Here is a 22,538-nt window from a genome sequence, read left to right on the forward strand (position 1 = left end):
AAGGACTTGTTTCACAATGTCTGGATAGCCGCTATGTATCAGATAACTTTGAAATAAGAACGTAATTTGTATGCACTATCTGTCACATAAGTTTATCGGGCACTTATATGAAGGTGGTGGAACAAGCGCTAAAGTTATATTTGCGTTAAATAGTTTTCTGTCAGCGTTAAAATACTAATAATATGATAACGAAACAGCTTTAAGATATCATTGTTTTTGTTTAGTTAAAAATACTAAAATATATGTTGCTAATTGACATTTTATTCTAATAAATATGACATCAAAAAGCATTTTTAGTACTATCCAATTCCATCCTTTTGCGCAAATGCAAACCGTTTGCGCAACGATGCGCAACAAGTAACCTTATTACAACTATTTAAGACATACATTACTTCCACAGGTACATATATCAGGTCACCCCGGCCGGCACTACTGCCCGCGTATGATGACTATGAACAAGCCAACGTTCCAAGCTATACGTACACACTCTCCTTGCGCACCCACGCTTGTATTCGTGTCCAGTAGGCGGCAGACTAGGTATGTAATATTTGATTGTATTTATTTATTTTTTCATTACCTAGTAAACGTTGAACACAGTGGTACCTATATAAAATTGAAAGAGATAGAGATGGAGACCACAGAAAAGGTCAACGACATCAGACAAGTTGCGGAAATAACTTGGGGTAGAGTGGCCATAAAAAGGCTAGAATGGAGAACACTGGATGAAGCCTTTGCCACCTGGCAAACGGCAAACCCAGAAGTGGAGAAAGAACGCAATCATAACATAAAATAGATTCTGCTAAGTCCGAATAAAAATGCCTTAATTAAAATATAATATAGTAAACGTTACTTAAATATCCTCTTTGGTTATTTAATCGTCGAGACATTGCTTAATTCAATTTTGATTTCGAAATTGCAGTTTTCATTAAAAACAAATTGATGCAGTGTTAAGATTCGTCTTCAGTTTTCATTAAAAGACTTTCAAAACCTCATACGTGAACTAACATTTTGATCGTTTATTTATTCCCTTTTTTTATATCTTTCTCTCTTTCTGTCTCTCTCTTATATAAAGAATGTCTTCTTCCAGGTTAACAGCTCTAGATCTAATAGCTTACTTAGCTGCAGAAGACAATCCGAAACAATGGCTGCACATGCAAGAATCTGAGATGGAGCAAATTCTTGCCAATATCCGGGAATCGAACCTGAAACTTACACTAGCATTCGGTATCGGTATACATCATGCTGGTCTACATGAAAGAGACAGGACTACTGTTGAAGAGTTATTTATTAATCAAAAAATACAGGTAAGATTACTTTAATATAATACGCGACTGAGCGGTCATATTTCAACTTTGATCCGGGTTAAGAATAAAAATTGTGTGTTTGACTTCAAAATCCCCAATAACAGCAAAAATTATTATATCCATATATTCTGAGTCTAAAAATATAACAATCTAATACTAACTACTATGCAATAATTTTGACTGCACGGTTTGCGTGGTGGCTGGGTAACCGGCTGCCGCGCACCGTGTAGCGGGTTCGATTCCCGCACGGAGCAACTCTTTGTGTGATCCACAAATTGTTGTTTCGGATCTGGGTGTCATGTGTATGTGAACTTGTATGTCTGTAAACGCACCCATGACACAGAAGAAAATCCTAGTATGGAGCAATGGTTTATTAAAAAAAACACATTTTTTTCCAATCCCTAACCAACATAACCAGATTATTAATTCACCTCATCATTTAAATAACTAAAACATTAACTTCAACTTTCAGGTACTAATCTGCACAGCCACTCTAGCGTGGGGCGTGAACTTCCCCGCTCACCTGGTGGTCATCAAAGGTACAGAGTACTACGACGGCAAACAGAAGAGATACGTGGACATGCCCATCACAGATGTTTTACAGATGATGGGCAGAGCTGGACGTCCGCAGGTATGTCAATATTTGTATAGTTATTTCTTATTTTGATGTTGTATTAGGTTTGCGCAAATTTAAACTGTTTTGCGCAAGTATGCGCAAGTTTTGTGGTATTAGCGCAATAAATAAATTTGTAACTTTAAAACTTGTTAATGATTCTGACTTTGTTACTTTTAGTATATAAATTATTTTCTTATAGTTGCAAATTCATTCTAAAACGCTAGATATACATGTGTGTGTGTCCTTGTTTTAACACATTGAACGCCGTGGTGGTCACCGGTGACCGACGTTAGCGGAGGATTTGCTTTCAACAATTTTCTATTGGCAGTCAAAGACTTAAAGACTGGAGTCGCTATTTGTAAAAGTTACAAAGAAAAGTTAAGGATTTCGAAATCAAATCAAACATGTAGCTATAAACTCACAGTCAGATTAAAAGCCTCTCGTTATATAAAATATTACCTACTCTTTATTTCAGTATGACAACGAAGGTGTGGCAGTAGTGTTGGTACACGATCAGAAGAAGAACTTCTACAAGAAGTTCCTATACGAACCATTCCCAGTAGAGTCCAGTTTGCTGGAAGTGTTACCTGACCATCTTAATGCTGAAATTGTAGCTGGTATGTATAAAGCGAACCTATATTTGATTGTAATCATAATTAAGTTTAATTTCCTTTAAAAGACCTTTCCCACCAATAAGTGACTTCTGACACTTCATTAAGGGCCAGTAACACCACTACCACATAACTTTCACTTAAGTAGGATATAAAAACATCAATTTTGGTACATTTCGTATAGATGATGATTAGTCGAATTATCTACCAGTAAAACATATACAAAAATTGATTTTATCATGTTCACCTAAAAAGAAATGCTATAAATAAATAAGAAAGATTAAAACATACCGGCCGAATTGAAAACATCCTCCTTTTTGGAAGTCGGTTAAAAATAGGGAATTAAACTTATACTATCCGATATCAATTAATCCTACATTTATAGTTTATAGAACAATACTATTAAATCCTCTTTAAACATACACAAAGGAAACTAAGATTAAGATTCATGATACAGTTGTGATGTTTGTACTAATTAATGTTCTTCCTACACTAGGTACGGTGCAAACAAAGCAAGACATCCTAGACTACATGACATGGACGTACTTCTTCCGTCGCCTGCTGAAGAACCCGTCGTACTACAACCTGGAGAGCGTGGAGCCTCAGGACGTCAACTACTACCTGTCCAACTTGGTGCAGAGCTCCTTGGATGCCCTGGCCGGTGCCAACTGCTTGGAAATTGAGGAGGTAAGGCATTCGTTGTTTATGTTTGTCTTGTGAGAAAGCTATTTGTGTGCATTTTTATTTTATCGATCTTGCTAATATTTTTTGTTCATTACCAGTATAAACTTTCTTGCGACAATTATGTATTTTGTGATACAAAAAGATCAAAACACTTCGTATTGTTTACTCTTCTCTGCATCACGCGAAGGTTCGGCTGTTAAGTCCTTTGTCCAAAAAGCTTCAATAAGTTGAATAATATAAGAGGATTATAATGCAAGAGAATATGTACGTGTGAAGGGCGTATATTAAATAACCATATTTTCTTCTATCAAACTATGTTTAGCATTGTGTTTACAGAAATAAGATGTCTTACAATCAAATTATAATTATGTGAGACCTCCTCTCGCCTGTGACACAGGATTATCCTAGTACAGGCACCTAACTATGTGTCATCTACTTTGTTTAATTAAAGAATATTTTAGTATTTGTGTCCATTTACATTTCTGAATAAAGAGTTTTTATCATCAGTTTTTTATAAAATTTTCCCGAATGTTATCGTATACAAATGCCCTTCAATCATACTCTGACCTACCTGACTTTCAATATAATAACTGCTCTCCTTATTTCCCAGGACCTCCGCACAGTCCACTGCACGTGGATGGGTCGTATCGCGTCGTACTACTACCTGTCTTACAAGACGATGGCGCACTTTACCCGCAATCTACACAACAATATGAACGTTGACGACTTGCTGCGGGTACTGGCCGACAGTGAGGAGTACGCCACTCTACCCGTCAGGCATAACGAGGATCTGCTTAATGGGTGAGTAGGACTAGTAGTCACATACGATAATCACGAAGGAATTGAAGGCTGACTGTCATTGTTAGAATCTATCGGATCAAAGTCCGAATACTGAAACGCTACTCAAATTTAAGTTGTACTCAAATATCGTGCTATCTCTTTCATTTTAAAAAGAATTTATAGTGACAGGAATATTTCTGAGAGCGATTTAAAATTGAGTGATGTTTGAGTATTCGATCATAAGTCAATGAAATATCATTGATGAACCAATTTTGGATTAGTTGTGTTTTTGTCTTGTAAAATCTTTCCCTACACTAGAATTTTCTTCTATGTTATGAGTACGTGCATAACATACAAATTCACATACACATCACACCCAGACCAGAAACAACTATCTAAAGATCACACAAAGAGAGGTTCCGTACAGTAATCGAAGCGACACGTTGCGCAGCAGCCAGTTCATCAATCGTTAAGTCAAAATTTATAGATAAATCTTTAATAAAACCCAATTTTCCTTGCAGCGAGCTATCCCAGCAATGCCGGCTTCCTGTAGACGCTCTAAGTCTCGACTCGTCCAACGTAAAAGCCTTCCTGCTACTACAAGCGCATATGACAAGACTACAACTACCTAACACTGACTATTTGACAGACACCAAGTCTGTACTAGACCAAACTATTAGGATATTGCAGGCAAGATATTCGAGTTTGAAACCTTATTTTAATTGAACAATGTTGGTTTTTATTTGATTTGGATTGTTTTTGTTAATTTAATGTGAAAGTTGTGATTGCCGTCTCATTGCATAAGTCAATATGGTCAGTATTATTTACCTAAGCGAGACTTCTAGTACCTCTTGAAAATAATTTACAGTGTCAGTTGTAAGTCAAGTGTGTCTCAAGCTTGTTCATTACCTAAATTGTATAAAGCACAAATGCAATTATGACGCAAAAATAGCATTACTTAACTACTGATAAAACTACCATGTTAAATGAAGAATAACTCTAAATTCTGAAATAACTCTAAGATTTGGAACTTGACGCTATAGTAACTTTTATTCAGCTCAAAATTACCTATCCAATGACGTAACTCACATAGCTATTGGAAGTGGGACTAGATTTCATAGAAACTCTGGCATCCTCCTTTTGTGACTATTAATAAAAAAAAACTTTACGTCATACATACATACTTCCATTAATCAGCTTTATAAAACAACCTCTCATGTTTACAGGCAATGATAGACACATCAGCGGAAAACGGCTGGCTGTCCGTCTGTCTATCCTGTCAGATGTTGATGCAAAGTATTGTCCAAGCAAGATGGCCGACAGAGTCCCCTCTATTAACCCTCCCACACATAGACTCCCAGCATCTCTACATATTCTCCAAAATGACGAAAGACACTCACAGGCCGTGTCATATGCTCAATGGGCTGAAAGTGGCTTGTATGAGGAACTATGAGCTGTTAGCCAAGTATATGAGAAGGGAGTTCGAAGAGAATCAGATTGAACAGATACATAGGGTGAGTTTTTATATAAATATATTATTTATATTATGTAAAGTAGACTTTGTTGATGTTTTTATACCTAAAACTAAACGTTCTTGTGTTCCATTTTTAACCATAACTAGATAAAATTCTGATTTTTTTACAATAATCATAAGACATACTAAATTAACTATAAAATCGCGGTTTTTACTCTCATACATTAGTAGAGTAATGCTCTACTAGTTTCAAGTCGTAGAGGAACTTTTCTAGTTACAATTCTATGAAATTATATTAAATAACATTTGGTGGACCACATTTGAAAAGTAGTTGATATGTGTTTTGTCTTTTATTGTTGATTTAAACATCCTCACTTAATAGATACGTATTTAACAATTTCATAACAAAGGTGATGAGTAAATATTTCATTTATAATAGTTTTTACTGTGTCTATTTTAGAAACAAACATTATTTTAGTTATTATTCCTATAATATAATTTCTTCTCCAGGCTATATGTGACATGCCAACTTTGGACGTAAAGCTATATGTCCGCGGGCTCTGGTTCGACACTGAAGGTGAACAGGACAAACGTATTCGCCAGCCTCCCGGCAGAGATGAATGGATAACGCTACATGCTGATCAGGTAAACACAAAAATATTATTTTTTGTTTCTTAATAGTATCTTGTGTAGCGTATATTTTCTAATTATATTTTGCTGCTCACTGACGTAACTGTTTGACGAGGTAGCTCGACTAATTTCAAGCTAATTGGGAGCTCATAATTATGAGCAGCATTGCGTGGCCAATAACACAGTCAGCGTTGTAGATATTTATTCCAATTAATTAATACAATTGTTATATGATTTCATAGTAATGTGTATTTGCTAAAATATTGAAACGCATTACTTTTTACACTACTTTTTAAAACTTATTCCCCACCTAAGAACGAATCTATCTATATATAAAACTCTTCCGTTACTGAGTGACTGACTGACAGACAACGCACAGTCGAAACTACTGGTCGTAGACAGCTGAAATTTGGAATGTAGGTTCCTTGGGATATGTAGGGGAGCACTAAGAAAGGATTTTTGGAAATTCAACCCCCAAGGGGGGAAAAGGGGTAAAAACGTTTCTATGAAAAATCTTATTCCTTTTTTTTTTTTTTTTTTTTTTTTTTTGAGGGGGAAAATCATCCAATGACTTCTCCCGCCTAGGGTGAGGCAGGAGGGAGTGTCAGACTCTTACTGACTAAAAACCACCCCGTTCCTTCTCCTGCTTTGAGCCGGAGCCCCGGTAACCTTTTACGTTGTCCGCAGCTCCGGATCAGGCATCAGCCCTACTGGGCCCCATCTGTGGTGGTCTGGCTCTTTGAGGCGCGCGCGGAACGCGACGCGCCGTACGCACGGGTCTGGTTCTGGTCGGGCGGCGAGCTACCCTTGCTCGCCGTCCGCAGACCCGCACTTACGGTGGCCGGAGATCGTCACGCGATCCCCGACGCCCGGAGTGTCTTCTGCGGCGGCTGGGGCGTGAGGAGGATCGTTCCCTCACGCGCTCCGCCTCCTCCTTAGCTAGCATAACTGCTTCGCAGAAGGAGGAGACGGCGTCCCATTCCCCCTCGCTCCGCACCATGGCCTGAACCAAAGCCGGACGCGAGAGGTCACCGTCGCCGATCACATCCCTAAGGACACGGCGGTGCTCAGCCCATGCAGGGCATACCGCTACTGTATGCTCCACCGTGTCCTCCGGGTGGTCCACGCAATGCCGACACCCGGGCGTTTCCTCCCGCCGAATCCGAAACAGGTACCTACCGAAACTTCCGTGTCCAGTAAGCACCTGCGTCAGGCGGTAGGTGAGGACGCCGTGACGCCTCTCTAGCCACTCCTCAAAGAGGGGACTTACCGCTGCTATAACAGCGAGCCCAGCCCTCGGTTGCGACAGTCGTTGCTTCCATTCCGCCATGAGATCGCGCCGGAGCTCATCCCGCCACGCACTAATCTGGCGCGGCAGTGGACTTTCGCCCCGGCGATGCGCCTCCGCACGTAGGCTGTATACGTGCGCCAGCACTTTCGCCTCCAGATCCCACGGCGGTGATCCGGCAAGGAGGTTAGCCGCCTCCCCGGAGATCGTGCGGTACCCACGGATCATCCGAATGGCCATGACCCTCTGGGATGAAACCAGCGCGCGAGCTGGTCGTCGCCGTAGATTTGGCGCCCACACTGGGGCCCCATAGAGGGCCATGGACCGCACAATCCCCGCGTACAACCTCCGGCAGGAGGCGTTTGGTCCCCCGAGGTTGGGTAGGAGCCGCTTTAGGGCAGCCCCCGTCCGTTCCAACTTGGGAGCCAAACGTCGGAAATGTTCCTCGAATTTCCACCGACTGTCGAGGACGAGTCCCAGGTACTTCATCGTCACCTCGATGCCGATGGAAACCCCTCCTGCCATGATCTGGAACCCACCCAGAGGTGGCGCATTCCCGCGGCCATAAAAACACATGGCCTCGGACTTATGAAGCGCCACCTCGAGTCCCAGCTGCCGGATCCTTGCAACGACTATCGCAACCGCTCTCGTCATCAAGTCAGCCGCCATTTGGTGCGACCTCCCGCTTGCTAGCACTAGCGTATCATCAGCGTAGCAAACCACGCTGACGCCGCTCGGGAGGTCGGTGCGCAGCACCCAGTCGTAGCCTATGTTCCACAGGAGCGGTCCCAGGACCGATCCCTGTGGAACACCGCGCGACATCTCTCGCCGGTTCCACTCACCTCGGTGACCGGGGTAGATGACAGATCTGTTCGTCAGATAAGCCTCGACTATACGACGGAGATAGGTAGGCACCCGATGATATCGTAGTGCCTCCAAAATGCAGCTCCAGGGCAGAGAGTTGAAGGCGTTGGCGATGTCCAAAGACACCGCCACGACGACCCTACCCCTGGACACTGCAGACCCCGTCGTAAGGTCCCTCACGCGCATGATGGCGTCCACCGTAGAGCGCCCTCTGCGGAAGCCGAACTGGCCGTCCGCGAGGTCCGGCCCTGTTCCCGTCAGGTGCGCGACGAGGCGGTTTGAAATTATTCTTTCAAATAGTTTTCCCACCTCGTCGAGTAGCACGATGGGCCGGTACGCGGACGGAGAGTCCGCAGGGCGCCCTGGCTTCTTCACGAGGACCAGTTTACCCGCCTTCCATGATAGCGGGAACTGGCCCCTCTCCAAACATGCGCTGAAAAGACCAATTAGTCGAGGCCTGAGAGTCTCCGAAGCCAGGACCCACGCCTTCCCAGGCAATCCGTCGGGTCCCGGGGCGGTGTTCTTGGCGCCCATCCGGCGCACCGCCACTCTCAGCTCTGCCTCGGTCACTTCTGGTGCTGTGTCGTCGTCGTCGTCGCTGTGGCCCGCATCGGGCACCGCAGGGGGCGGAGTCATGCACGGAGGGATGTAGCCCCTCTGTGATTGGGGGAACAAGGTGGTGACCACCTCCTCTACAACCTCTGGCCGGAGACTCTGTGTCAGCGGGGGAGCCTGTGTGCGGAGCTTGTCACGCACCATTAGGTAGGGGCGTCCCCACGGGTCTCTGTCCAGAGTCTCCAGCATCTCCTGGCGGGCCTGGTTTTTGGCCCGCCGGATTTCCGTTTTTAGGGCGTCTTTCGCCGCCTTGTACCCCTCATATAACTCCGCCTCTCTAGCTTCCGCGTCTGGAGGACGGATACGAAGCCTGCGGTGCCTAGTGTACTGGCGTCGCGCAGCAACACACGCACTGCGCAGAGCAGCCAGCTCTTGCGACCACCAGTACATTTGGCGCTTCCGCTGTCCTGGACGGACCCGGGGCATCGCCACGTCACAAATCCTGTACATGGCGTCCTGGAGCCACCGTGCCTCCTCGTTAATGTCGGCAGGCCTGTCCGGTGGTATCACCCAGGCCTGCAGGATGGCGGCTTCCAGGAATAGCTCCCGGTCCAGCTGTCTCAGCGCCCAACGCGGGCCACATGGGGCCTGTCTGACTGGTGGGTCCGCGGACTCGGCGGAGACATCAAACCGAATATACCGATGATCGGAATATGTCTCCACCTCCTCCATGACACACCAGTCGACCACACGCGGTGACAGAGCAGGGCTCGCGAACGAAATGTCCACCACCGATTCACCCTGCATCCGCACACACGTGGGAACAGAACCCCGGTTCAGGACGACTAGGCCTGACTCCAGAGCCCAGTCTTCCACCATCCTACCCCGCGTGTCAGTGATCCGGGAACCCCAAGCCAGATTCTTGGCATTGAAGTCCCCGAGGACAAGCACGGGGAGGGAACGGAACCCGACGACGACGTCAACCAACTCCCTCAGGGAGTTGTGGAACTCGGCGAGAGTTCGGTTCGGAGAGAAATACACGCCCACCACAGCGATCTCTCCGAACCGTGCTGCAACACAACCCCGGCCTCTTTGAGCACCCTCAAGAGTCGGGGTACCGGCGGCGGCTGACGAGATGATGGTCACCGAGCCATCCAAGTCCGCCACCCAGTGATCCCTGGGCGGGACGAAATAGGGCTCGGAGACCACGGCGATATTAATCGACCACTGCGCCATGCTCTGGAGTAGTAGGTCCTGAGCGGCAGCGCAGTGATTGATGTTCGCCTGGAGGAGACGTAATGGAGTCACTATTGACAATCCATCACGACCTCCTCGGCGGCATTACAGCCGGCAGCGGCTGCGGCGACAGCAGCAGTAGGGGAAGCGGTTGCTACTGCAGTGGCGGCGGCGGGAACGGCGGGGGTTGCGGAGGGCCTAGCCTTGCCCCTGGCTTTGGCAGGAGGGGAGCAGATTCTGCTCCCGGCCCGGTGATTGGCCGGCTTACCAACTGTCGCGCATGCTTGACAGTGTAGCGGGGCGGAGCACGAGCCGGCCCTGTGACCGGGCTGACCGCAGCGGAAGCAGCAGTCACTGCGGTCCACCTCTGAGGTGCACTTAACGCTCACGTGGTGACCCACGTGGCAACGGTAACACCTCATAGGCCGAGGCTCGAGCAGTTTGACCTGCGCCGAGACCCAGCCCACCAGGAGCCTTCGACCCTCCTTTATTTTCTTGGCCGCTGAGACGGGGCAGCTCACAACAACCGTTCGCAGCCCCGAATTGTCTGCACGGATGGTGCCTGCCTTCACCTGGTCTGCAGGGCACCCTCCCGTTCTGGCTACAGCAGCCACTATCTCCTCCGCCGTCACGGAGTCGTCCAGGCCCAATATGCGCAAGTCTAGGCACTTGGTGGGCCTGGACACGCGAGCCTCGTCCGTCTCGAGACACGCCCTGAGCCTTTCAGCAAGAGCGTCAGCGGATGGACCGCTGGCCTCGCCGGGAACCTCCAGTAGGCGGGCTCCAGTCGCCGTGACTTTCATAGAAAACCCGTCTGGGGCCCCGTACTCCGCAGGATTTACCGCCGCCTTCAGTTTGGCGAGGACGTCGCCGTACGTGACGCCCCTTTTAACCGCGTCCGGCTGTAGCGTTATCACTACCGCCGCGGTTTTAGGGGCGACAAGCATTGCCGCAGCGCGCTTCTCCTTGCGCCGCTGCTGCCGCCGCTGCCGCTGTTCCTTTTTGCGGCGCTTTCGTCCCTCCTTGGCGGCCCTCCTAGCCTCTCCAACCACGTGCCATTGGCCGCCATCAACAGGAGAATCCGAGACTGGGGTAGGCTCTACTCCGGTTGGGGCAACAGCCGGCTGATTCACTGTGCCCCTGCGCCTACGACCTATCGGCGCCTTGGCAGCCGGTGCAGCCGGAGCCTGCGCTGGCGAGGCTACCAGCTCTCTCGCCGGCGGTTGGCCTTGAGCAGAGCGGCTTGACTGACCAGAATTGGTCGCCGCTGCAGCTGCAAAGGTTTTTGGCGTTCTTTGACTCGCTGCTAGTGGGGGGCGGAGGATCCTGCCCTCCAGCACGTCAAAACGTTGCTGGAACGCAGCCATTTCCTGCCGCACTAAGCCGATCATGTCAGCCTCCGTTGACTGTGAAGGCTGGCCTCGACCTCCGCGAGCAGCGGCGAGCTCGGCCTTAGCCGACCGAAGCTCGGCCTCCATAGCCGCATTGGAGGCTGTCAACCGCGCCATCTCCCGCCGCATCTCCCCCAGCTCTTTTTGCAAGACGGTCATCTGCCGCCCTGCTGCTAAAGGCGCCCCGTTTTGCCGAGCGGCCTTCATAATAGTCGCCTTCGCGTGTCTCAGCACTCCGTTTCGGGCGTTCTGGGACTTCTGTCCAGCCACCATACGGAGTGCCTCCATAACCGCCTTGCGAAGGCTAACCTCGCCAGTTACACCAACATTCTGGCCTACTGAGTCCTCGCCACCAGACACCTCCATTTCAGAGGAGTCGGCTTCCGTTGGTTCGGCCTGAGTAGTGGGTACCAGCCTTTCACTGCCCTTTCTTTTACCCCTTCCCCGCGAAGCCGTAGGGATCTTAGGGGCTGGGGCCTCCTGCTCGTTGGAGGACGGCCCTCGACCCTCCTCCAACCTGGGACGTTTAAACGTCCCCTTTTCGGGCGCTGCGAGCTCACGCTGCGCAGTGAGCAAGCGCCAGATGCGGATGAGGTATCGGACTCAGAGCCCGACACCCTCCGACTTGGGGCCCGTACGGGCCCAAGGGAAACAGAGCCACTCCGGCTCTCTCCAGCAACAGCAAGCGAGCTGAGCTCACTTGCCCTCTCCTCCTCATTCGATGGTGGTTTTAAAAAGGTTTTATTTTTTGACTTCTCCATATAAGTCCCACGAGTATGGGGGAAATAAACGGTCCGCCCAGGCAGTGCCCCCTGTACCTGGGTAAGTGTACATTTAGTACTCAACTAGAGGGTCCACCGGTCCCCTAGCTGGGGGTGCGCTCGCGACTGACTCTACTCCTCAGCCATGCATACCCTCGCCGCGCACCAGAACTTGGTATTGGAGGAATTTTTTATAGAGGTTATCTTCCTCGCGGTCCAGGCGACCAAGCCAAGACCGTCGTCCCGTTCCAAGTCATGCAACCATGAACTCTTCCCGGATTACGACTTCGACGGCTGCAGTCGAGGCACTACTTGTGTCCCGATGCTACTCGTTGGCAGGGTGAGTGCACAACGAGCACCGCCCTTGTTTCTCCACCACGTTCTCTGCTAAACTCAGAGAAACGGGCGGAAAAACGTCCCCACGGAAGCACAGGCCTCGTGCCAACACAAAGCCCGCCGCCTCCAGAACCCATCCTGGGTTCGCCCGCCCCGTCCAGAAGTTAGCTACGGGCAATAGCCACTCCAACCCTATCACCCCCGTTAGGGAGACTATCACCCGTACCCAGGGTGCACCACGGGGAGGTCTTCTGGCGCCGCACCCTGGGTTTATAAACTTGAAACTTGGCATGAACACGTACATAGGCAAGTAAATATGTTTGACATTATAAGTTTTTTCAAACTACCCTCCAATCGTGATTTAGGGGTGCGATTGGGGACTGATTTATTAACGCACAGCCGAAACCGCTTGGTATAGGAGTCTGAGATTTTGAACAGAGGTTCCTTTAGTAACATAAGTGAGCACTAAGAAGGGATTTTTGAAATGTCAACCCCCAAGGGGGGAAACGGGATAAACTGAGCCGGGGCTGCGGGAAAGTTCTAACGAGATACCGTGGCCCCGGAACGCAAAGGGCAACTGAAGGAACGAGGTGGGTTTTAGTCAGTAAAAGTCTGACACTCCCTTCCGTTCCACCCAGAGCGGGAGAAGATTTCAGCATGTGGAAGAAAAAGCCCTGTCGAGATCATTAAAAAACGCTATATATAACCGAATTACACGTGGGCGAAGCCGCGGGCGGAAAGCTAGTTATCTTATAACACTATTTTTATCAACGAAAATTAACTTAATAACTTATCCCTTATCAACAGGAATACACCCTCCTAATAGACCTCCACCGTCGCGGCGGCAATCCAAACAACGTGCTGTGTCCTCGCTTCCCTCGCGGCAAGAATGAGGGCTGGATCCTCACGCTCGGTACCGTGGACGATGGAGAGCTACACGCCTTGAAACGAGTGCCGCCTAAAGGAACGGCGCAGGTTACCTTCTACACGCCTTCTAGGACTGGTAAGCAGATATAATAATAGATATACTAATTAACATTAATTTAATATTTAAAAATGTAACTAACAAGTAAAAGAAATAAATGAATGATCAGATATACTAATATATTTGTTAATTTAGTTATGGTGGTTTTCCATCAGAGATGTGCTAAGCTACGAAGATGTAATAGCCCAGCTGTGAAACTATGTGACCGTTTCCACTGATACTAAGCTAGCGGCGGCGCATATTTTGTAGCTGTGCTATGAAAATGCGACGCCGTAAAGTAACTGTGCGAATAAAATGCGCAGCTCGAGTGTGTGATGTATTGATAGTAGGAAGCCATCCATAACACGCATCCTTCCGACTTTAGCTGACTCCGAATCCACCAGTGTTAAAGCTATATCTACCTATGAATATGATTGATGGAAGCCAAACGCATCCACAGCAACGTAGCATACCACATCTCTTGTAGAAGAGCACCCTAAAATCTCCCCAAAACAAACAAACAAACAAACAAAATTTCCCATTTAACATTATTATAAGGATTTACCAACTAAATAAGTTTTTTCTTTTCCGCAGGCCGTATTATCTACACGCTGTATGTGCTAAGCGACAGTTACATGGGCCTCGACCAGCAATACGACCTACAAATAGAACTCATAGACCCACTGCCTACTGAGAACATCGAGAGAGTCTACAATATAGACAAAACTATTATTGAATAAATCAGCCTCGTGATTTTTTGTATTTATTCTTATATCTATTTAATAAATTAAATTATTTTATAATTTTAGTTTTGTGTTTTCATTTTATATCTTTACTGCCGTGTTTGGGCTCTCAAAAATTAAATATTAGATACAATAAATTATTTTCTATCGTCATCATTATCAGCCGAGAGACGTCCACTGCGGAACAAAGGCCTCCCCCTTAGTCCTCCACGTAGAACGACAAGCTGCCACCTGTATCCACTGGCTCCCCGCAACTCAACGATGTCGTCGGAGTGGGAGGTTTGCCCACGTTACTTTTCTATAACTACTAAATTTAAATATGCGGCTTTTATAGCTATTCGAATACGCACGGTTAGTTTCAAGCCTAGATCAGTCCCACCTTGGGCTTATAGTCATGAGCAACATGCGCAACGATTTACGTGGCACAGCCAACTCATAATCACATAAAATATAATTACTCTAATCACTCATCTATGTGTTGGTAATTATGTAATTTTCATCATCATAGTATTCCTCATTATATTTTGATATGCATAAAGTAAGATGATATGATGACGTCTATTAAATATAAGGATATAATGCCCCAATCGTAGATGTGGTAGTGAAACTCAATCCCTTTTTATTAAAATCCCAATATCTTTCATCAGCCGCAGACAGACATAGTTAATATTATCATATTGGCTTTGACGTTCAACAGTGCCTTCCTGGTCTATTTAAAACAGATAATTTTGACTTTGACTTTGCCGTCTCTGGCCCTAACCCCAAGTTACTTATGAGATTACCTTAGTATTCCTACTTTACATATGCTGCAAAATCAGAGAGTTCAACTTCATAAGAAGTAAGGTAAGTCATAAACAAGTTGGAAATAAAAAACAATATCTTTCACTTATTATTATTTTTTATTCATATTTACAGTTTCTTATATACTATCACTTACAATCTATTTTCATGTTCATTTAGCTTGGCTATCAATTTATCACTTACCTACAATGTCGAGGAATGATGTTGTAATATTTGTCAAACTAATGGTATCCGCAAAGTTGGTACGTACGGAATTGAGTCAAGTTACCTCAAACCACCTTAGACCATTTCAATACCAACATTTTGTTATTTTTATTACAAAAATATATATCATCATATAAATAACACTTATACTATGTCATACTGTATATTTGTGGGTGTGAATAAAGTTATTTTCTTATAAAAATACTTAAGTACTAAAGGCAACTTTAAGAATATAAGAAAAAATATCAAGAGCTTAAGTCAGTTTGGTTAGGTTCATCACTGCCCGTGACCCAATAAAGACCATATACTGGGTGACCAGAAGTAATATGAAAGTAACCAAATTATTGTATTGGTAACCTTAACAGCCCATGTTGGATGTTGGGTATGAGCTGTTAAAGTTGATGGAAGCGAACGTACAAAATATATCACCTTATTGCATTGCACCTAGAACATACAGAGCGCATGTCGCATGGGGACCCGACACGTACAACTTCCACAGATTACTAGTTTTCAACGGTTTTTCCACTGCATTGGTAACTCGTTTAATCTCAATCACATAGAAAGATAATTAAACAAGTATACCAGACGGTTTAGTAAGCACGCATTTATTTATCTCCCGGATGGAATGGCAAATAAATAAATGCAGCAAAGCGGTTATCCAACAGTAACTACATGTAACATGACCATCAGGTACATGCTACGAGCATCTCGAACTGGAGTAAATCCAGTGAGACATTGCTCGGGACTTCGGGAATTGAACCCGACTTGGGAATTGAACCCAGGACCTCAGGGAGGCAGTCATCATTACTGTCGAACAACGAAACCGACCAATGAAAAATTCGTTAGGAAACGAGTAATCTGTGGAAGCTGGGTCGTGTTACATGTTGAAGGTTACTCTATGTGCGGCGGCTTGTAGGACAGAGGGGCGAACTGGAGAGAAACTGTTAGGTGGAAGGTGAAGCTGCGTGGAGCGACCGCTAGCTGGGCAGCAGGTATCGCCTCGTCACCAGAAATCTGGAAAATACATTAAATTATTTTAATACTATACAATTGCTTCGTCAGTATAACGTGCGTACTGAGCACGATGCGTGTATACCAGATAGGATGTAACCTGGTATATTGATTTTGATTCTTTAAAATATCTGGAACCGTGTTAACGTATCTAAGAAAATTACAGTCACTTTGTTGAGTAATAAAGCCACGCCCCAACCTCTATAGAAGAAAATCTTGAATACAATTTGAAAGTATCTTTGTGTGTATGATACTTTCAAATGTATGTGTGTGGGTGGGTGGGTGGGGGTGCGTATGGGTGTATATGTGTATGGGTGTGTGTATGTGTATGGGGGTGTGTATGTGTATGTGTATGGGTGTGTGTATGTGTATGGGTGTGAGTCTGTGTATACGTATGTGTGTAAGAAAAACCAACTTACATTTAAATTGGAAAGCAGGAAACAAAAGAGCCGCTTGAGAAGAGACCTGAAACAATGAAATAAAATAATAATTAACTATTTGCAATTACGTAACTAAATCATTGCATTATTATAGGAAATATGAATAAATGCGAAAGTGCATCGGAAAATATGAAGGGCCATTGGCCCCGCCCACGTCTTGAGTGAACACGTGTTCCGCCATTTTGTTTCTACAATTACCTAGCCACGCCTACATTCGTAGCAAAATGCAGTCCCAATTCAGTTTAATAATTATTTCATAAAAGTTAACTGTAATTGGAATATTTCTTGTTTACAAACAAAGAAACTACGTATTTAACAAAGTTGCATTCCATACTGTCATTACTTAAAACCACCACGTGGCAATTGCACTAAAATGCAACACATGTGTAATTTTTAATCCACTTGTAATTAATTAAAACCGTTCAATGTTACATTATTTCAGTTATAAAACATAATCAATCACAAAATATATAAAGACTTGAAGGCTTCATACATTGAAGAAGTACCTTCAGCCAAGATGGCGTCCGATTGCAACATCGCGCATCGGCTTCAGCGTCAATCCGTAACCCATAGCCACGCCCCCCGTAGCACGTGTCAGTAGAAGAAAGTTTACTATCTTTAAATAAAAACCGCGATTCGAATATAATTGAAGAACAAAGAGGAATAAACCGTGAACCGATAAGAACATTATCTACCCTTATAATGGCCACCGATGGCCGGACGGCGTAGACATCTACGCCGTAGTCACGTAGCGCGTAGCCCGTAGCCACGCCTACACCGTAGTCCCCTACGTCGTAGCCAAAGTTGGAGTTTTTTCGAAATATTTTTAAGTACGCGAAGAAATGTAAATTTTAAAGACATAAGTATAATGAAATAATGAGACATAATTAACAGTCACATATACATTACATACATAAAAAAAACATTAAGATTAAAACAAAAATTTACAAAAAATAATCGTTATATGCAAAAAACTAATAAAATAAATAACAAAATCAATTAAGAAAATGCCCTAAAATACATACCTCTGTCTGAAGCCGAAGCCACGTGCACCAAACGGGAAACACGACCGCCCTGGAGCTCCACCAAAGCCTTTCTGAATGCAATTCTTTAGGACACGGGCTGCAAAGCGCAGGACCAATCAATATTTTCCCGCAGGACAAATAAAACCAAAACTTTAAACCCTAGTCCTATGAAGTAAGCTCCAAGTATATATCTCTTTCACTCACGTTGTACACAGCTATCTTTGTCTCTGTCCCACACTAGAACCCCTAACTTCGTATCGGAAGTCTGTGGAATGGAACATTCTAGAATGTTTTAGATGACCTGCGCAGTAACGAAAAGGGTGCCATGCATTTAGACCGGGAATTATTGATCTGTATTCAATTTCATACCTTTTTCATTTTTATAATGTTTAAATAGTAATATTTTTGGCCTAAGTACGTTAAACAATAATAATTTTATTTTTTATTTAGTTTATATTTTTTTGAGGAATTGAAACTCTTTGCTGTAAATTCCTTTTTTAAATTCCGTTGTCGTAAGCGTGGATTTGTTTACATACTATTAAAGCTTTTAATAAATATATTGTGACACGTAATATAAAGGATTTTGGTTAAGTATAGTTTTAAATAAGACTATAATGGTTTTTCAATAGTCGGTTTAATTTAATTCAGAGTATTAAATATTTCAACATCTTGTTTGAATCATTGAGAGATAAAAGTTACTGAATATCTACTTTATTTATTAAAGTTAGAGTTCATTTTAATCTGCATCTTTGTTACGGTAAAGTATAAGCATATTATAATGATTGAATGAATGAATGAATTGAATAAATGAATGAGAACAGATTTATACACATTTACCTTAAGGGAGTAGGTATGTGTAATGTTTATTTGTCCATATTTAGTATATCATATTCTTAGGTATTTATGTATTAATATTTGAAGCGTCGATCAACTAGTTAGTTACAGTTGATCGAAAGGTTGAAGGCAAATTCATTTGATTTCTATTTTCTTTGATCACGTAAAGTATGTTATTTACGCCATTGGTGTTCTGTACCAACCTGTTGGTCGAATGTTTGCAACTGCTGGTCAAGGGGTCTCGGGTTCGATTCCCAGTTCGGGTAATGTATTGCTGGGCTTTTTTCGGCTTTTCGATTTTTTTCTAGTAGTACGAATTTCTCAGTAGTAGCACGGAGTCTGGAATTATGCCTAGTATAATATGGCAATATACTCACTGTTACATGGGAATTATAACACAAATGGTGAAAAGTGGATATACATTGTATAGTGACATTACATGCCGTAATGCGCACCTCTGCCTGCCCCCTTCATGTCTGAAGACATGACGATACGACGACGTCGACATAAGTCTGCTGTTTACTGTAAACGAGTATGATGGGGTAATGATGAAGATGGATTGGAATAAGGTTATTATGAATAAAACAATACACAAAACGCCAATTTTTATTAAAAACGAAACAATAAAAAATGCGTTATTGTCATCCAGTCGAACACTTTATCAAGACAAAATCTTAAACAAACCGGATAACCGAATCTGCGGCTTCACCAACGTTGCCTTGTGATAAAAGTATCATATGTTGGGATTAACTATTTGGACCAGATTATGGCTTGCTGTGGTCCAAATTTAAGACCGATTTCTTTAGCCATGATTGAGTAACAAACATACACACAAACTCACAAATCTTCGCATTTAAAATATTAGTAAGATAATTATACGAAATAGTTACGTAAGGTGCTTTACAACGTATATTACATTTCGAAAATTAAAGAACGATTACGGGTTTTTTTCTGAAAACGTTGATACAAATATTTTATTACGAATTTTTTTATTTATTGGGTTATGCTATATTCAAAAATGTACGAGTATAAAGAATGTTATATGAGTATAATATATTACTTAAAAATGCGTCAAAATTTTAACTTTTCGAACTTCTGGCAGTATTTTAAGTACCTCATTAATATAAACTAATTTACTTAAGAACTCATATGTTTGGTTTATTAAATTAATACCTCTGAATCTTAAATTAACACTAACAGAAAGATAGCTTTGATAACAAAATGATAGATTGTGAACGCATGAAATAAATTAAATATGTACATTACAAATAATATTCCACAATAATAACATACAAGGTAACTATAAAATTAAACATACTTTATCCCATATAAGTCAAAGTAGAATCTCAGTTGTATTAATTTTTGAGAAATATTGTAAAACATAGCGGTGTTTATGGTAAAGGTATATATAGCTCCAATCCTAAATTGATTTTGATAACTTAATTAAAGTAGATTACATTGTAATAGCTTTAAAAAAAACATGTCCAAAAAACGTTAGTTAATTATTTTGAAGATTAGTTAAATTATAATGTAATAGTTTCAAAATAAATCCAGAAGTGTCTAAAGAATTTTAGGGATAGTGTTTTCCGATTCAGTCATACAAAATTGAAGATAAAATCAGTCGAGCAGCCTGTTGTATAAACACGACATCTGTGGACAAAAATACGTATTAGAATAATAATTATGCAAAACCTTATATCATGAGAAAACCTCGAGGTATCTCTGATGCTAATAGTAAAAGGCAGAAAGACTCGTTAATGACTTAAATTGAGAAGTTTACAGGAATCTCTACTTTGTTCTAGTGAATATTAAAAATAAATTACCTAGACGACTGCTCGTTAAGGCAGCAACTCTGCTTCTTACTGCACAAGACTGTTCAGCTCAACACGACTGAAAATGACATAAAAAGACTTTTTAACAACTTGTACTATGGTGAACCGCGTTCCTGAGGAAAAAATGAGGTTTAATTGTATTACAACATTGCTATGTTACATATTATACTTTATATTATAATATATTATATACAATTGTATACATAGGAAAAAAATAAGTTTATATAAACTTATTTTTTTTCAATATACAAGAGACTTCCATTACTGGCCGAAAGACACAGAGAGAAGAGAAGATATAAGAAGTATTGATTATAGTTTCTTTAATATTAGTTACATTAATTGTATTGAAAAATAAACTCGATGTTGGAAGTTGTATTAAACATCTGACAACAGGCTCATTCCCAATAGCATAGAACTCATAAAATAACTGGTGAAAATTGGGTGTTACATTACATTGCGCACCTCTGCCTTCCTTTGCAGATATTAAAAGATTAACGCCCGAATACTCAAACGCTACTCAATTTAATGTTGTACTTAAATATCGTGCTATCTCTGTCATTTTATAAAGAATTGTTAGTGACTACATTTAAGAGCGTCTTAAAATTCAGTAACGTTTGAATATTCGGATGTAAACAACATTACAAGACTGTATTTAGAAAAGAAATAATGTAGTCTCACCCCTGATTCTCATACATAAGCGTCATCCACAGTTTCCTCAGATACTGCGCCGACATGACCCAAGGCACGCCGCTGTAGAAGATATGGTACAACGGCTCCACTGGGTACAGTACGTTCACGAGGAACGTGCCCACTAACATGAAGAAACATCTCGCATTCATTCTGATGACCATGACCTGGAAGCAGAATCAACAAGTAAGGCTCTAGAAGTAAAGTACAGTCATCATCATCATCTTCATCATCATCAGCCGAGAGTCGTCCACTGCTGCACGAAGGCCTCCCCCTTAGTCTTCCACATAGAACAACAAGCCGCCACCTGTATCCACTGGCTCCCCGTCAAAGTATAGTCAGGAATGGGAAATACAAAAGCTTGCATTTTAAGCGTGGGCGAAAGTAGGTATTTTTCATTATGAGTGTGGGAGAGGCATGCTTCGGTACGAACGTGCCGACTCAACTGAAGTGATACCACGGCTTCACAGAAAAATGGCGTGAAACAACTTGTGAGTGAGGTTACCGTACTGCCCAAGCCCCGATTCCCCGACAAGATCTATAAATACATGTTCTACAAATTCAATCAATTAAGTATTAGCAACATACCTTTTGATCTGCTGAATTCTCTCTCTAAGCTTGAATTCAGGCCCTCCTATACTCTCCTCACCTGCCCCTGGAATTACAGAAAAAAAATATTAGACGTCAGATTATCTTAACTGTGAAAGTCTTCTAAATCAGATCACGTTAAATTAACTTTGATTTTCAAGCACCATTGTTAAATAACGCTTAAAACATTTATCAATAAATAAAGCCTTATAAATAAATACATATCATTTAGAAAATCGCCATGTGTTTACTTCTTCGAATGCAATTGCAAAACCGCAAAGGCAACTTAACCTATTTTGTCAGCTATGTAAATCTCTTATTCTTAACCCAAAACCAAAATTAGCAAGTCAATAACAATATGTTACAAAATACATACATACCTCTTGCAAACTCGTGTGTCAAAATATCCTAGACGCAACTCTAAAGGTCAATAAACATTGCACTGCGCAGGCCTAATCGATACTTCGCAGCTACAGGTACAATATAAAGATACATATATTATCATCAATTTGTAACACCCTACAGATAAACTAGGAACTAAAATCAAAGCTTGCCAAAAGCGATACTAGCGCCATTTAACAGATGTCATTTAAAATACAAGATGGCGGCGTGATTTATGATAGACTATATCATGGTAGCTTATGGTTGAGGTCAACAATTTAGATGAATAACCTTTAGGTCAGTAGATTTGGTAACTGGAGATGGGGTTTTGACATAATATTCCATATAAAATGTGTCAAAATTCTAATATTTTAGAGCACTAATAACTAAATCCACCAAGAGGTAGAACGACCAGCTGATAACCTACCAATTGGGATACTAACAGTAGATAGTCAAATGGTAATTTCCTACCTACTCACCTATAAGATTATATAAAAG

The 22,538-nt window shown here is 42.9% G+C and overlaps 1 protein-coding gene and 2 long non-coding RNA genes across 3 annotated transcripts in view; 1 reads left to right on the plus strand and 2 right to left on the minus strand.

The window, feature by feature from the left end:
• LOC118278145 (activating signal cointegrator 1 complex subunit 3) overlaps positions 1-14,302 on the plus strand; it is a 31,901-nt gene extending 17,599 nt beyond the window's left edge. The window contains 11 exon segments of the mRNA XM_050700214.1: positions 401-537; positions 1,088-1,304; positions 1,777-1,935; positions 2,396-2,537; positions 3,028-3,218; positions 3,826-4,016; positions 4,517-4,685; positions 5,222-5,509; positions 5,980-6,114; positions 13,338-13,533; positions 14,089-14,302. Coding sequence (XP_050556171.1) covers positions 401-537; positions 1,088-1,304; positions 1,777-1,935; positions 2,396-2,537; positions 3,028-3,218; positions 3,826-4,016; positions 4,517-4,685; positions 5,222-5,509; positions 5,980-6,114; positions 13,338-13,533; positions 14,089-14,234 — 1,971 coding nt within the window. The 3' untranslated portion in view covers positions 14,235-14,302.
• An 815-nt stretch (positions 14,303-15,117) lies between these two features.
• On the minus strand, positions 15,118-17,857 carry LOC118278146 (uncharacterized). Its single transcript, XR_004783823.2, has 3 exons — positions 17,719-17,857; positions 16,673-16,718; positions 15,118-16,256 (listed from the first exon to the last, which is right to left on the minus strand). It is a non-coding gene; the product is annotated as an uncharacterized LOC118278146 (long non-coding RNA).
• A 1,287-nt stretch (positions 17,858-19,144) lies between these two features.
• LOC118278147 (uncharacterized) lies at positions 19,145-22,245 on the minus strand. Its single transcript, XR_004783824.2, has 5 exons — positions 22,040-22,245; positions 21,660-21,726; positions 21,063-21,238; positions 20,376-20,442; positions 19,145-20,202 (listed from the first exon to the last, which is right to left on the minus strand). It is a non-coding gene; the product is annotated as an uncharacterized LOC118278147 (long non-coding RNA).
• Between the last annotated feature and the right edge of the window lie 293 nt (positions 22,246-22,538).

This window comes from Spodoptera frugiperda, chromosome 18 (genome assembly GCF_023101765.2).
Source record: "Spodoptera frugiperda isolate SF20-4 chromosome 18, AGI-APGP_CSIRO_Sfru_2.0, whole genome shotgun sequence".
Taxonomy (NCBI): domain Eukaryota; kingdom Metazoa; phylum Arthropoda; class Insecta; order Lepidoptera; family Noctuidae; genus Spodoptera; species Spodoptera frugiperda.